The following is a 16,425-nucleotide window of genomic DNA, read 5'->3' on the forward strand; positions in this document are numbered from 1 at the left end:
ATACACATATGCTATTAAATAATGGAGGCATTTATATAAAAATATAATCAATAAATATTATTTTTAAAATACATTATAAATAAGCATTAAAATAATTTGTTTTAGTGCTTATTTATAATGTAGTTGGTCTATTCAAATTATACACTTTTTGATAAGTGTAATTACTCTCGATGTTTGTGTTGTAAAGTTTTTAGACTTTGTGAAACTTTTGTTTGTCATGTTACAGGTAAGACTTTTGTTGTTGATTGTGAATGTTTGTTGGGATGTAAATCAAAGTACATTATTTGTCTTCTCACTTGTGGAGATTGTGGATTGCAATATGCGTGTATCATCAAGGTGATGCAGTGCAGCATATTAAAATCGGTTGTTTATGACAGTTTGAATATTTGAATGACAGTTTGAGTCGATGGTTAGATGGAGGTGCTGTGTAATGAACATGTCCACAAGGTAAAGTGTTTATCGCTTATATATGATGATATAAAGTGGTGTATGATTAAAGTTATTTAAATGTAGTAATACTTTCAATAAAAGTAATAATTAAATAAGTTTGAATAAGGATATTGCATTGCTGTGTTGACTGACTGTCTGGACACAACTTTGATGTTGTGGGTCCATTGATGTTGAGTAATCTACTGATGTGGACCTGCAACCGAGGTTTAGGATCCACTGTTTGGAGAGGTTCTGGGCTGAAAGGATAGAAACATCGATGAATAACGATGAATTAGAACCCTTTACGTGAAGCAAGATGGAGATTCAATTAAAGAAAAGACGAAGCGAAACGGGAAAACAGTTCAACATGATGCACATTTATTCCGCGGCACACGGAGAGCACACATATACAATTACAACAATATGCACATGTATCCATTGCTGCAAAAGAAACACAACAATGCAGATCTACAACCGACTATGCGAGCACACGGCAACAATTACACAGTTTTACTTTACAGACGGCGCCAACAACACATTTACTCAAAAGCAAAAGAAAAGGGGCCACCCTCAAAGACAAGGGGGCAGACGGGGCCTGTGGGCCAATATTTGCGCGGGACCTGAAAGAGCGGTCAGGTCCGCGAGACTGGTGGATCCTACCCGTGTCTTTGTGATGAGCCGCAAATGTGGCGGCGCGGCGGTGCCCCGACTTCGTGCTCCTTCGCGGGTTTCGTTGGCACTGCTTGGAGTGGGGTGGGAACGGGGCCCCCTTTTCGCACTATCTCAGCGCGGGGGGGGGAGGGGGGAATTGTTGATGCTCTGGGGAAAGAGGATAGCTGGCTTGCTTGGGTCCCGCGATGAGCGATTCCACCGCGAGCTCGTCGCCGACCGCCGTCTTCCTTGCCTCGGACCCGAGCTACTCGGTCTCTTCCCCCATTCTCCTCAGCCGACTGCAGCAAACCACCTGTACGCACTCGCCTCCCGACTCCGACCCGACTCTGCCCCAAAACTCTCTTCGCCCTTCCAAGGCCGACTCCCTCCACTCCAAGGCCGACTCTGCGCTCAAACCGACTCGACCGCGCTCCAAGCTCCAGGCTTCCTCTCTCTGCAGCTCCCCGACAGACTCCGAACCCCGACAGACTGCGAGCTCCACTCGACTGTCCGACCTCTCCAGACTGACTCTACTCTCCGATTCGCCTAGCGCTCGGCGCTTTATAGGCCGGCTGGAGAACCCATATGCAAATTTCTGGATCAGAACGAGCTCGGGGGTGGAGCCACGCTCGCCCATTGGACGGAGAAAAGGGGCGTGAACCTCCCCTGATTCGAGAATTTGCATATCTCGATTCTAAACCGACGCGCCTGGAGGCGGGGCCAAACCGCCCCGTGCTTGCTGATTGGATGGATCAGAAGTGGGTGTGTAGCATTCCTGATCCGAATTCTCCTCGGAAAGGCCGCATTTTGCACTCGCGGTTCGGCGCGCACCTTGTTCGAGCCCAGGACAGCCCGACGCTCGGTGTTCACAGGTGGTGCGGGAATGGCGGTAGGAGGGGAGGTGAAGGTGGTGGAGGGTTTATGGTGGTGGTTTATGGCCATGGTGCCGTTTGGAATGGCGGTGATGCGATGTTTGCGGGAGCGAGTTGTGAAGGCAAAGGTCGTGGCTGTTGACGTTGTTGTTGTTGTTGTTGTGAAGCAGCGTTGTGGTTGGTGGTTGTTGTGTGATGGCGGTTGAGACGTGGTTGGTTAAAAATAAAGATAGAACAGAAAAACGGCTATCTCAAAGGGTCGCAGCCCGAATGAATCACATTTATTCCCTCTAAACAACGGGTTTGGGCTAACGACACATGTACTTACAGAGATATCTCACCTACGGGACCTGAATGGTGGTTTGCAAATTTCCTCAACCGCAACAATACTTTAGGGGGCCATTGTTTATTTATATACACTTTACCATCTTCACGACCGACATATCACCGAGAATTTATTCTTTATTTACATACCTTTTACCATTCTAATGCCGGCATACCATCTCACCTTGAAGTATTTATTTTCTATATATACTGTTCTAGTTGTGGGGGTACATGGAGGAATTTGATAGGGAAGTTGGGATTGAATAGAGTTGTTTGGTCTGTGGACGTGTAGGAGACATCTCGATGTAATTAAGTAGGGAAACTTTGAGCTTCAGTGTTACGTGCCACCATACAGGGGTTGGTGCGGTGTTAATTAGATAGGGAGGAAGAAGACGTTCCCCAGTATGTGATTGCCCCGCTATAACCTATTCCTACATTTTGAGGTCATCTCTACCGAGATGACCTAATAAAGCCGGACCAAATGTCCGTCCGTCCGTCCGTCTGTCCGTCCGTCCGTACGTCCTTCCGTCCGTCAACAATTTTTCTTTCCGATCTTGATGAAACTTAGTATGTGGGTAGAGGTCGATGAGTGTTGCACAACGATATAACTTTTGTCCGGGTTCAAGGTCAGGGTAAAGATCACGAGGTCACGTAAGTTATAAAAATAGCCATTTTCAAAACCTATCTCGTCTGCCATTCTACAAGATATTCGGCAACTGTTTATTGATTATGATTGTAAAAAATATTATCTTGTATCTAACCGGACAGATTTTTGAATTTCCTTCCCGTTTGATTGTCACGTGATCTGGAAGATGGCCAAAAACGCCGATGCGATTCGCAAAGAAGGAAGGAAGGATTTCGACCAATCGTCTCTCAGCCTGGTCTCCGACCCCAATTTTTCTTTTTTGTAACGTTGACCGTCCACAAGATCGTGTCAAGTTTCCGAGTAGAGATGACCGTCATCCCCACACGGGGGTAATTTTTTGCATTTACAAGCGGACCAAACGTGCCGAGCAGGCATAAACTACGCCTCCAAGGGTGACAGCGGGCGAAGTCACGCTCCCGAGGCTAAGAATTGATGGGCGTGATGTCAGAAGCCAGCCAAACGTGCCAAGCGAGTGTAGGCCCCACCTTCCCGGATTTCGAGCGAGCAATCCACGCCCAGGAGGAGAAAACGGGGGTTCGGGGAGAATCTGGAAGGGGTGGATGACACTTAGACCCAACCAACCTGCAACGACTTATACTTAGGGTAAAGTGCTTTGATGCTTACTGTCCCAAGGGTTCCATTTTGCAAGAAATTGGGACATGGGTAATTTGGAAGAGAGTGAGCGAAAGTGACTCAATGGTCGGTAAAGGGATTGGTTTGGAAACCAGAATTGTCTTGTGGTGTTGATGTTTGTTATGTGTCAGTTGAGTTGTGCTTGGAAGGTGAATGTGGAGTATAACATGTGAGCAGGCCATGGTAGTGTATGAACATGATCACCATTTTTGCATTGCAATGTTTGAGAATTGAATGCCAACGGGGGAGAAAATGAAATGTTTGTGTGGGTGGGGAAAATATGTGGGTCTGCAAAAATGGATTAAGCTCTGGCGGAGCGGTGATGATGGCTCCCCTTGAGGTGATTTGTCCCAGGCAACTGGTAATGTCTGAGGCTGCGTGAGAGCTGGATATGTGGAGAAATGGAGACCCGTTCGTAGAGGAGGGTCTGATTTGGGTGACCAGCGGTAAGGAAACCCCGACCGACCCGTATGAGGCTGCATGAGAGCCTGGATGTGAGGAGACCCTCCCCGGCGAGGCAGAGAACAAAAGAGCTGTTTGACTGTCAGGGACCGAGTAGTTGAGGGGGGGGGGGAGAAGACGGAAGTCGGGCGGCTTGTTACCCCTCAGCCTGAATTGGCTAAGGTGTATTGTCGTCATAGGCGTTGTCTGGGCGGGCGTCCGTGCGTCCATCCGGGCATCTGTCAACTTTTAGTTTCTGTCAATTTTGAGGAGAACGTCCGTCCTTGTCCGTCCGTCCAACGTCCTTGTCCGATTAAATCCATTTTTGCAGGGTATGTTGGGATTGAGTAGAGGAAGGTTCCTTTGGAAAATGGGCACGCTGCGATTTTCAATGTGGCCTCCATGGAAGCCATTTTGAAATTGGTTTCCGTCGATTTCGAGGAGAACGCCTTGTCCGATTAAATCCATTTTTGCAGTGTGTGTTGGGGCTGGGTAGAGGAAGGTTCCTTTCGATAATCAGTTGAATGCGATATCCAATATGGCGGCTAGGGCAGCCATCTTGAATTTGGTTTCCGGACAATAACTTGAGAACGGCTTGACTTATTGATTTCATTTTTGTGTGATATAATGGGGGTGTTTAGAGGAAGGTTCCTTTCGTTATTCAGCGATATCCGATATCCAATATGGCGGCTAGAGCAGCCATCTTGAATTTGGTTTCCGGACAATAACTTGAGAACGGCTTCACACATTGATTTTCTTCTGGCGAGGTATAATGGGGTTGAGCAGAGGAAGGTTCCTTTCTAAAATGGGCATGCTGCGATTTTCACTGTGGCCGCCACGGCAGCCATCTTGAAATTGGTTTCCATCAATTTTGAGGAGAACGCCTTGTCCGATTAAATCCATTTTTGCTGGGTGTGTTGGGGTTGAGGTAGAGGAAGGTTCCTTTCGAAAATGGGCATGCTGCGATTTTCAACATGGCCACCATCTTGAAATTGGTTTGCATCAAGGGACTGAGGGTTTACGCCCACTTTGCTATTTTTTTTGAACTGCGTGCACCACAACTGTGAGTGCCCCCACCATTATTGTTGTACGGTACCTCACCGCTGCCCAGTTGAAGATCACACGCGTGTAACAACATTTAAGACATGGTCTTGCACGGTTGGAATGAACGATTTATATCGGGTTTATGTATGAGTGTGTGAGGGAAGGTTCACAATCCATGTCACTAAACTGTGCCGGAGAGACAAGGCTGGCAGAAATTTTAAATAGATAAATTTGGATGGTTCCTCAAGTAACGTTGGATATTGTGGCATCCACTGAGGAATGCAGTCTTTAGAAGGGGGTTGTACAAATGTTAAACGGTTGTTTGGGGTGAAGGATTAATCCTACAGTCGATTTTTGTGTGTTTTCTGACATTTTCCACCTGCCCCAGGAGTTAGGAGCAAGGAACGAAGAGTTTTGCCAATATTTGAATTAATGTGTTAAAGGGGTGGAGAACGTTAAGGAGAATAGGAAAGTTAGCTCCGGCTCGTTTCCCACAGCCCCTCCTAATTTATTTCATCGGCTAATTCGGTGTGAGTCGGTATGTGGTAAGACTGGAATGGTAACACCGGCATTGAATCTTGCAGAAGCTACGGTTCCGAGGGGGGCTGTGCTACAGTTGTGGGGGTAGATGGAGGAATTTGATAGGGAAGGTAGGATTGAATATAGTTGTTTGGACCGAGGACGTGTGGGAGACATCTTGATGTAATTAAGTAGGGTAACTGTAAGCTTGAGTGTCACGTGTCACCACACGGGGGGGTGCGGGGGGTGGTGCGATGTTAATTAGATAGGGAGTAAGAATAAGTTCCCCCAGTATGTGATTGCCCCGCTGTAACCGATTCCGACATTTTTTGCATTTACAAGCGAAACAAACGTGTCGAGCAGGCAGATGCCCCACCTCCAAGGGTGACGGTGGGCGAAGTCACGCCCCTGAGGATCATGATTGATGAGCGTGATGTCAGAAGCTTGTCAGATGTGTGGAGCTGGCAGAGGCCCCGCCTTCCCGGGTTTTGTGCGATCAATCCACGCTCCGGAGGAGAAGACGGGGTTCGGTGTGATGTCAGAGTAGAGTTTGGAGGAGGAACGGTTGAGTGCAGAGTAAACGTCGGACAGAGAGAGCGTAGCTCGGAGATGGCCTGTAAGAACAGGGCTTTACAGCTGGCTTTCCTTTGACACATGAAGAAAATGGCACGATTCTCGTATTCGTGCTCAGGCGAATTGACTCGCACGGTGAAGCAAGGTGCTGGCCACTGACTCTTGCTTGGGTCGTGAGGAACGGACCCTGATCCTCGTGTATGTCAAATGGTGGGTCGGTGAGGACGATCGATGCACGAAGCAGCTGCACAAGGTCTCTGAGCCTTGGTGTTGAATACCACTCACGATTTGCCTGACGTACATTTGTCCTGCTGCGAGGGAGCAGCTTGACGCCATTGTGCGTGCATCTCCGCGTGCAAATTGAAGCACCACAATTCCAAGTTCCACAAAGCACCATCTCTGGGCCAAGCTCAGTGCAAGAATAAAAGGAGGGATTTTCGTTTGTTTTGGTTCTCCTTGTCTGTATTTTTGTCTGTGTGTCGAGGTGCCTCGGCTTGGAGTTTAAGAATGAGATTGAACAAACTGAGGATTTGGTTTCACAGGCAGTTGAAAAGTGGAACAAACAAGTGGATATGAGTGGTGAGGCTGGATTTGTGCAATTTCACCAGATGTAGATCAGACTGCGTACACCTTGCAGAAACTTGGAGGGATAGAGCATGGAAAGGCCAAAGGTTGATGTGTCGTGTGTGCTTTACCCTTTTGATTTGGGGGTTTACAGATGTTACCTGTAGCTTTGTTAGTGGCTTTGTTAGTTAGTTAGGTGGCTTTGTTAGTTTCTGTTCTGCCTTTTTACACGGTTTAAATACCAAGGTTTGTCACAGTAATTTCGACATTACTCAAGGCCTATTAGTGAACTTTCTTCCCGATTATCAGTTTCTGCAATGTGGATTCTGTATTTGTTTTGCATTAATTTCTGGAGTATATATATGTCACATACATTTTCTGAAGACATCTTCAAACCAAATTGGAAACAAGAGGTGATGACTTTCACGTATGCTGCTACTTCCAATGATGTACAAGGAGCATCGGCACAGGAGGAGGTCGTTCGGCCCATCATGCCTGCGCCGCAGCAACCCCAGACTTTTGCCCCAAGGCCAGCCACCCTTTCCTCCCACCTTGCACACACAGCCATTTGGAGTGAGGACAAGTGCCCGATGCTCACTCCCAATGTGAATATGTGATACGCAGTTGTCTCCTAAGGACAGCATGCATCTCCATGCCTGTCTCGTGTAGGCATTAGAGTTTATCGCAGATCAAAATCCCCCAAGACTCCACGGCTGTCGAACAGACGGTTCATTGATGAATACAATGAAAGGAAAGATATTCTGTAGAATCCCCTGAGTAACTTTACTTGATATGAAGTGTCTGTAAAATCTTCTGACACCTTGGCTCTATTTGTACACAGGTGTGGTGTGGCGACTATCGACCTGAGTTTGCCAGTAATGCCATTAAAACCGACACACACAGCCCTGGACGCTTCCGGTGAGTGTCTTTTTCATAGATATACATTCACTGAATTGTCCACAAATCACTATACACTTCCAAGTTACCTCTCACAGCATTGCCAGTTGAGGCTCTGTTTTCACCAAAGCATTTGAAATGTTTGTTTGTTTATTTATTTTGTGAATTGATAACTGTTCACAATTCCCTCCTTTTCTCCTGTCCACAGTGTAATCGGTACTTTGCAGAACTTCGAAGAATTTGCAAAGGCTTTTGGCTGCTCTTCGAAGAGTTATATGAATCCAAAAGATAAATGTCGTGTTTGGTAACTCGCCAGGACTTTCGGAAGATATGTCACAGCGACTGGGAAATAGTGTCACAAATGAGCACATCCCACCACCCCGGAGATCCCCATTTCTCCTTTCGGATTGTCTTTATTTCAACAGAGCTCACAATGAAACGTCTGTTGCTGTGCATATGAGGAATTGTGGTACAGGTTTCACTGTGCGACAGGTGTATATTGTATATTTACGATAGACGACATCACTTTCAAGATATGTTACAAATCAGCATTTTCACTTGATGGATAATGTGCCTTATTCAGTCTGTCTCGATTTTCCTTCCATACCACCAAAAAAACAATTTTTAAAGCATTTTTGGGGTCTGAAAATAACATTGAGTTGGGATAATACTAAAAACTTTGAGCAGCTTTAAGAAATATGATTTAATTGATGAATCAAAGAACAAAGGTTTCAAATGACGCATGAGATGCTCGCTTCGAATTTCCACCTTTTAGCCACTTGGAAATACTTTCAGGCAAACCTCACTGTGGGTAAGAAGGGATTGAACACATGAGAAGTGAGAAGGGGATTTTTTTGTTCAAAGGTTTTAAAAAAATTAAAATTGGTAAATATTAGGAGATTTAATGCTTTCCTTAACGTTATCATTTTACCTTGTCGAACTATAATTTTAAAACGAGTGACATTTCTGTTAGAAGCAGGTTTCTTAGAAACTTCTCACTTGACCTTTTAGAATTTCTTGACCTTTTGCTAATGATATAATTTATCATGGGTATGTCTTAATTTTGGCTGCTGTTAGTTATTATTAACTATTATTATTTTATTTAGCTATTTTACATAGCTATTATTAACTTTAACTGGTTTGTGGGGTGTTCAAAAGGTATTCTGACCAAGATACACGGTTGTCTACAACAACAAAACAACAAGCATTTTTATGGCCATTTTCCCTGCTAAAGCGGGGTTATCCTTGCGGGCCCCATGACAATCTTCTCCACTTTACCCTATTTTCTGCATCTCCCATTCTTAATCCCCTTGCCCACATTTCTTCTTCCACCACCTTTAGCCAAGTTTTTCTCGGTCTTCCCCGTCCTCTACTTTCTACTACACTCATTTCCAACACTTCTCTCACCCAGTCACTTTCATCCTTCCTCAACACATGACCCAACCATCTCAGCCTGTTTCTCTTCACAACATCCATCACAGGCTCTATTCCCATCATATTCTGCAAGTCATCATTTGTCTTCCTTTCTCGCAACGATACTCTGCACATCGACTGAACCATTTGCATTTCCACCCTTTCCAGCCTTTGCTGCTGCTCAATGTTCAGTTCCCATGTCTCAATTCCATAAAGCATTGGACTGCTCACACATGTAGCATACACCTTTCCCTTCAGCTTTTCCCGCAGAATCTGATCCACCTTCTCCATTCAGCATGTCTCCTCAAACGGTTGTCTTAGAAAGCCAAACTTTACTGGATTTTAAAAAAAAACAAATGTTTGAATAATTAGCAAGTTATATTTTCTCAGTAATTATGTATCCTTGCACTTGGTGTTTCAAAAGTCTGGAATCATAAGGATATGTATATATATATATATATATATATATATATATATATATATATATATATATATATATATATATATATATATATATATATATATATAAAAAATATATATAATAATATGTGTTTGTATATATATATATATATATATATATATATATATATATATATATATATATATATATATATATATATATATATATACACATATTATTACAATTGTATTTTAATAATCGCTCAAATTGCAAGCCACCGACAGGCACCAAACATTTGTCAGTTCTTATACGGAGATTTCTTTGAACATTTCTCAACATCGACAAATCGATTTGAGAACATTAGTTTCCAATTTCATTCTTCAGATCTTCAAGAGTACCTTGTCTTGTGATTTCACGTGTGACCAAAGAAAAAAATAAGTTAGGTGTTGCAAAATCTGCACGATGTGGGGGCCATTCTATCGGTCCACAAAGTCATATCCACCTCAAAAAAAAAATTTAAAACATTTTCTGTGATTCCAGACTTTTGAAACACCTTGTACATTTAAAAAGTAAAAACGTTGCCATTTGTGAGCATCTCATTCCAATAGCTTTGTGAATGCCCTGTGTAAATATGGGCCTGAGTGGGGGAAATTATCATCAGAAACGTTGTCGTCATCATTTATATATTATTAGTGCCCGTTGGACTCAGTCCGAAATGGGGGCTTATGGATTTGGTCTCGATTTTTGTGTGTGTGGGTGTGTCTCGGACATGTATGGACCGATTCTATTCATACTTTGCAACAAAGACAACACATGATGGTGCACAAATGCCTGTCATAAAAAAAAACAATCAAATCCAAGATGGCCGACTGGCGGCCATTTTAGTTTTTTTTTTAAACCCGATGTTGAACGCTTCCTCAACCATTTCTCGGACAAGCATTTACCGATGTTGTTTAACTTGGCACACAGATAACTAATGATGGATTACATAAGCATGTCATTTTTTTTCGACTTCGGATCCAAGATGGCCGACTGGCGGCCATTTTGTTACTCAAATGTGCCTCCAACCATTTCTCCGGCATACATGGTCCGATTTTGTTCAAGTTTAGCAACAGCACAGCACACAATGGCATACACATCCACTTAACTTTATTTTGCGATCTGATAAAAGAAGGCTGACTGGTAGACAGGCAGCCATTTTAGTTGTGTGGAAATATGGGCTTTCCCTTTCACTCCATACAGGAAAATTACTAAAGGAATGGGGGCTCTGACATTTTATGTCTTTTCTTACTTGTTTCTATGTGATTATGCTGAAATATTTTTTGTTTTAGCTCCCCAAGCTTGGAGGCAGAGTCCGGTAACAACCTAATGGCATAAGCTCTGTTTGGGATCTAGTGGCTTTCTCAGGTAAGGTCAAGGCAGATAGTGAGAACCAGAAGCTTGAATGAAAGGACTTCTTCCAGGAGATTGTTGAGAAAGTAGACGGGGGGGGGGGTTCCAAATGGTCCTTTCTGAGAGACAAAGTGAGAGTATGAGATTTGTCCGGATTGAAAGGCATGTTCCACGTGTTGGACCAGGTTGTGATTTTATCCACATCTACAGAGTGAAGAAGTTGCTGCTTGCCGGTGTGACGGATGACAGATGGTACGGCAGAGGGTGGCGTCATCAGCAAAGAGATAAAGAGGATTTTCCAGGGAAACAGAGAGATCATTGATGAAAATCAGAAAAACAACAGGGCCCAGAACGCCCTGCTGATTGGTCTGTAGTTGCATGGATCTGTTTTTCACCTTTTTATGCAGGGTGGTAATGTTTGCTGATTTCCAAGCAGATGACCTTGAACAAATGATAGGGTGAATAGAACAGAGAGAGGGTGAGCAAGAGCAGAGGAGCATGGTTTTAGGACACGTGGGCTGGTGCCGTCTGGACCGGTTCCAGAATCCTCGTCGAGGTTTGACAGCAAGCTCTCCACCTTGTCAGGAGAAAAGGACACAGAGTCCAGGGACAGCTGTGTGTGACTGGGTAAGGTGGGTACAGAAAGTAATGGGTTTCGGACACAAGATTTAGGTGCGAACACCGAGTTTAGGCATTCAGCGTTTTCACGTGCGGTATCAGCAGTGTGGCCCTTTGAGGTAAGGGAGGGGATGGAGGGGGAACATACACTAGAAACAGATTTGATTAGATACCACCAGGATTTGGAGGAGGGAGAGAGGTTTGAGAGTTCAGACTTGAGATTAGAAAGATGTTGTTTTCTGGCTCTCCTGAGGGTAGATACACACTTGTTCCAAGCTTTATGGAATGAACTGAGATCTGGGAATATGAATTTGTTTTTACCACTGAAACGTTCCCGTGCACACCATGAGTACAACCATCAGTTTTCAACTCATTCTGTCCAGCGCTTCAGGAGTGTATGGAAGTTTAACAAAAGGATAATTTGGATCCCCCCCACCCCCACCCTGAACTCCTTGGGTTATAGGGTTTTTCTTCCATTCAAAACCTTGCAGGGAACACACCCAATTCAACCACCAGTTTTTGAGTCATTCCATCCAGCGGTCCAGGAGTGTATGGAAGTCAAACAAACATACACTTCTCAAATTTCAGTGGCCTGCAAAAGTATTCACCCCCTACCAAGAATGCCACATTCAGATAAATTACAAATAATGTAGAAATAATTTCTCCAAATTAACTCTTTAATTAATAACTGAGATCAAATTATATACTTGTTGTTGAAGGACGGACCTCTGGGAGCTTGTACCTGTTGCTGCGTTTGAGCCTGGGTCGTAACTGCTGAAATCTGTCCGGGTTCATCCCGATATCTTTCTTTGTTGTTCCTTTCACATTCTCTTTATTCATTCGAATTCTTGCTTTTTTCTTTTCTTTGGTATATTTTACTCTCTCTCTCTCTCTCTCTCTCTCTCTCTCTCTCTCTCTCTCTCTCTCTCTCTCTCTCTCTCTCTCTCTCTCTCTCTCTCTCTCTCTCTCTCTCTCTCTCTCTCTCTCTCTCTCTCTCTCTCTCTCTCTATTCCTCTCTTTCATTATGTATCTCTCCAAGGAGAAGTGAATTGTTGCAGAAATTTTTTCTGTAAGGCTCACTTGGCTGCACCTGCATGGGTTTGAGGGTTGAGAAAAAGCGGCTGAAACTGAATCTGTTCCAGGTTCCTCCTGATGGAAGAGCAACTTTTTGAGGAAGGTGAGAAGTCGTGATGACTCCATCTTTGCTCTTTACTTCTTCGGGTTCCTTCTGATGATTCAAATGCAGTATTTGGTCTTCCTTTTGATCACGTGTCAGGAATAGTTGCAAAAACACATGTACAAATGAAAATTCACTTGTTGTGAAAGTATTCATCCCCTGAAGTCAGTACTTGGTGGAACAACCTTTTGCAGCAATGGCTGCTACGAGTCTTTTTGGGTCGATCTCCACCAGCTTTGTACAGTGAGATAGTGAAATGTTTGTTTACTAGTTTGTTTATTGAATAAACTAGTACGCCTAGTACTAGTTTATTTAATTGTCATCTTGCAAGCATATTTCCAAAAGATTCGACGAAAGAACACCACTTCCCTCACCAGCTGATAATGATAATAATAAGAATATTATTATTATTATTCTCCCTCTCCCATGTGCAGCACATGGCTGTGACGACCATCATTGACTGAGGGCATAGCTGTGCCCCAGATGAGAGTGCGGCTGTGCCACTGACGACCCCCATAGATTATGGCAGGAATTTGTTGAAGGTGATGGCGATAACTCACCAACTCTTCGTAAAGGACAACGTGGGATCTTGAACACCCATCAACTCATGCCGGCAGACGGGACACACGACAACTGATGTTAATCCCAATGAAGGAATTGTCATCCTCGATGCTAATATACACCTGATCTCAGCTCAGGAGGGTTAGTACTTGGATGGAAGATCCGTATTGGTCAATGTCCAACAGATCAGGAGCAACTATTTGGAGTGCAGTGGCTTATTGGTACTGGTATGTACATCAATCACAGAATGGAATCATAGAGGTTGTCGGTTCAAATCCAGCTGAAGACACAGTAGTAAATATTTGGATTCTAAGTTTTAGTAAACAGGAAATAAAGTTTCAGGACAACTGACTCCTTGTAAAATCAGAACTACTCTCAGTTGAAAGTCATACAGGACCTTTGTCTGCAGCTGAATGCTGCACGACTCTCCCCCATCATGTCTCTCCAGGGATCTTCCTTTCTATTTCTCCAGGGTTCCTCCTTTCTGTCTCCCCAGGGTTCTTCATTTCTCTCTCCGTGGTTCTTCCTTTCTATCTCCCCTGGGTTCTTCCTTTCTGTCTGTCCAGGGTTCTTCCTTTCTATCTCCCCTGGGTTCTTCCTTTCTATCTCTCCAGGGTTCTTCCTTTCTATCCATCCAGGGTTCTTCCTTTCTATCTATCCAGGGTTCTTCCTTTCTGTCTCCCCTGGTTTTATCCTTTCTATCTCTCCAGGGTTCTTCCTTTCTGTCTCCCCAGGGTTCTTCATTTCTATCTCCCCTGGTTTCTTCCTTTCCGTCTCTCCAGGGTTCTTCCTTTCTGTCTCTCCAGGGTTCTTCCTTTCTGTCTCCCCTGGTTTCTTCTTTTCTATCTCTCCAGGGTTCTTCCTTTCTGTCTCCCCTGGTTTCTTCCTTTCTGTCTCTCCAGGGTTCTTCCTTTCTGTCTCCGCAGGGTTCTTCCCTTTCTGTCTCCCCTGGTTTCTTCCTTTCTATCCCTCCAGGGTTCTTGCTTTCTGTCTCCCCTGGTTTCTTCCTTTCTATCTCTCCAGGGTTCTTCATTTCTATCTCTCCAGGATTCTTCCTTTCTGTTTTCCCTGGGTTATATGGAATACAAAGGTCCCTATATTATTGCTACTACCAAGTACCCACCCCATCTATGGGCGATCTTGTTCCGTTCCAAGCATTCAATATGTTCTTCTGACACATACCTTAATTTGGGCGGTGTATAGGCAACAGACCGCTGCCTCAATCACTCCCAAAAAATATGTACATGAAGCAAAAAGATGCCGACTGCTTGTATGCGTATATAATACATTGTGGTTACATAGCTCGGTTAATTCAAATTGCACTGACCCATAGGATGATACCAGAGGCATGAAGTCGAAGGTCTAAAGCCTGAGGCCTGTACGTACCGTCGCCTTCACAAGGCCCATGCCACAGAATCCAACCTTCCGATATTTGATGATCCTTTTAACAGTCACTGAGGTTGTTCTACACTGAACAGAAAACCTGGAGGGAGGGCATGGTGATTGTGAATATGACACTTCCGAAGACATGTTCGGCTCACCAAAATGGTGGACGTATGATTTTCTTTTTCAGGTTACAATTAATTTTGGGTAATATGAGCTGTAAACGTCAAGAGCTGCTACGTCAAGAAAAGCTGGCTTCAAGCGATGTAGGGAAACCGTCTCACCACCACCATTAATATCAAGCATGAATGATTCCTCCAAGCATTGTAGAACTTTGTAAGGTCCGTCACGTGGTTGCTGCAAGGGTTTCCAGAGAGCGTCACGCCGTATGAATACGTGAGTGCATGTATAAAATTCCGGGGAATAAAAACCGGGCATGATGAAGGCGTATGTGTTGGTGGCACCCTGAGGTCCTGCATGGCCGCAATGAGTTGGTTGACGTTGGTGGCGTCTGGAAAGGTGTCATCAGATGTGGTTATTTCTGATTCAAGTAACTGTTTATCACGACGACATGAGCTTTTTTTTCCATAAAAAGGATGTCTTTTCCCTGTTAAATGGGTGCCTTCCACTCCTGAAACAAATGGTCACGTTTCACCTTGAAAACGGCACCAATTGGGTTCGGTTAGATATGGGAGCGTGCAGCGGAGTAATGCGTCACTGCATCCACTTTCCATCAGTACTCCAGGTGTCTCCGTCTGACCATCCCACAGATGTCTGGCCCATCCCCATCTCCTTTTGCTGGCCCAACAAATCTCATTTCAGTCTCTCTCAGCAACCACTCGTTGAACAAAAAGTCAGACCAGCAATCATCAAGGATTCTCGGAAGGGACCTGGTACTGAAGAAGTGAAGTCTTCATCTATGATCCTTTGTCAGAGTCCAAGTTTCACATCCGTAGAGCAAGACTGGAAAAACCAAGGACATGAAGACTCGGACTTTTGTTCTGCATAAGTAACGACAGCACCACAACCAATGATCCAGTGAATCCATGACTCCCCAGGCCCGACCCAAATGTCTATTGACCTCCGGCTCACAATCTGCGGAGACATGAATATCAGTGCCAAGGATAGCGAATCTCTCCACTACCTCAACATCCTCACCACAAACAGGTACAGACAAGATGGCAGCATCTAATATGTCAATGAAAGCCTGGATCTTTGTATTGACCCAGGAAACGCGTCGTCTCAGCAGCTGCAATTCCTCATTTAGTGCATCATGCATCCATCCCTACAAGAACATCCAGTGTTTCCACAAGAATGACTGCATCAGCAGTGAAGTCAAGTTCAGAGATCTCGACATTCCCAAGAGATACACCGCAGATTGATCTCTCTGACATCTTCCCCAAAATCCAGTCGATGCAAGTGTTGAAGAGTGTGGGGGCCATCACACACTTCTTACAAACTCCAGCAATAACTGGAAATAAGTCGGTGAGAACCAAAACACATCACAGCCCTCTTTGTACCAGAGTTGAGTTCAGACATCAGATTGATCAGTTTTGGTGGCACCTTGCGAAGACCGAAAATCCTCCAGAAGGCATCCTGATTCACTGAATCAAATGCTTTGCAGAGATCAACATCGACTGCGAGCAGTCCTTGCTGAAACTCCTATCTGCGTTCACTGAGGATCCGGAGAGCAAGGATACGGTCAACCATTGATTTCTTTAGTGTAAAGCCTGACTACTCCAAGCGCTGGTGCTCGAACAGTTGGTAGCGAACCCTGTGAAGATTTATCCTTGCAAAGACCTTGCCTGGCACTGAGAGCAGTGTCACCCTCAGCTAGTTGTTGCAGTCTTGGCGATCACCCTTCCCTTTCCAGAAAGGAAAAACAAGG

General features: G+C 44.5%; 2 protein-coding genes across 14 annotated transcripts in view; one reads left to right on the forward strand and one right to left on the reverse strand.

Annotated features, from left to right (window-relative positions):
* The window catches only part of LOC147008055 (neprilysin-like), a 156,039-nt gene extending 147,551 nt beyond the window's left edge, over positions 1-8,488 (forward strand). For all 6 annotated transcript variants that reach the window (XR_015053665.1, XR_015053666.1, XR_015053667.1 and 3 more), the window contains 2 exons: positions 7,538-7,614; positions 7,802-8,488. Coding sequence is in view for 3 of the 6 variants with exons in the window: in XM_085865855.1 (XP_085721981.1) it covers positions 7,538-7,614; positions 7,802-7,901 (177 nt within the window). In the remaining 3 variants the exon portion in view is untranslated. The remainder of the gene's footprint in view (positions 1-7,537; positions 7,615-7,801) is intronic.
* LOC147008051 (uncharacterized) overlaps positions 1-16,425 on the reverse strand; it is a 364,090-nt gene that overhangs the window by 212,215 nt on the left and 135,450 nt on the right. The window lies entirely within an intron of this gene.

The sequence above is a fragment of the Eptatretus burgeri genome, chromosome 22, assembly GCF_056783735.1.
Source record: "Eptatretus burgeri isolate ZD-2024b chromosome 22, Ebu_testis_v1, whole genome shotgun sequence".
Taxonomy (NCBI): domain Eukaryota; kingdom Metazoa; phylum Chordata; class Myxini; order Myxiniformes; family Myxinidae; genus Eptatretus; species Eptatretus burgeri.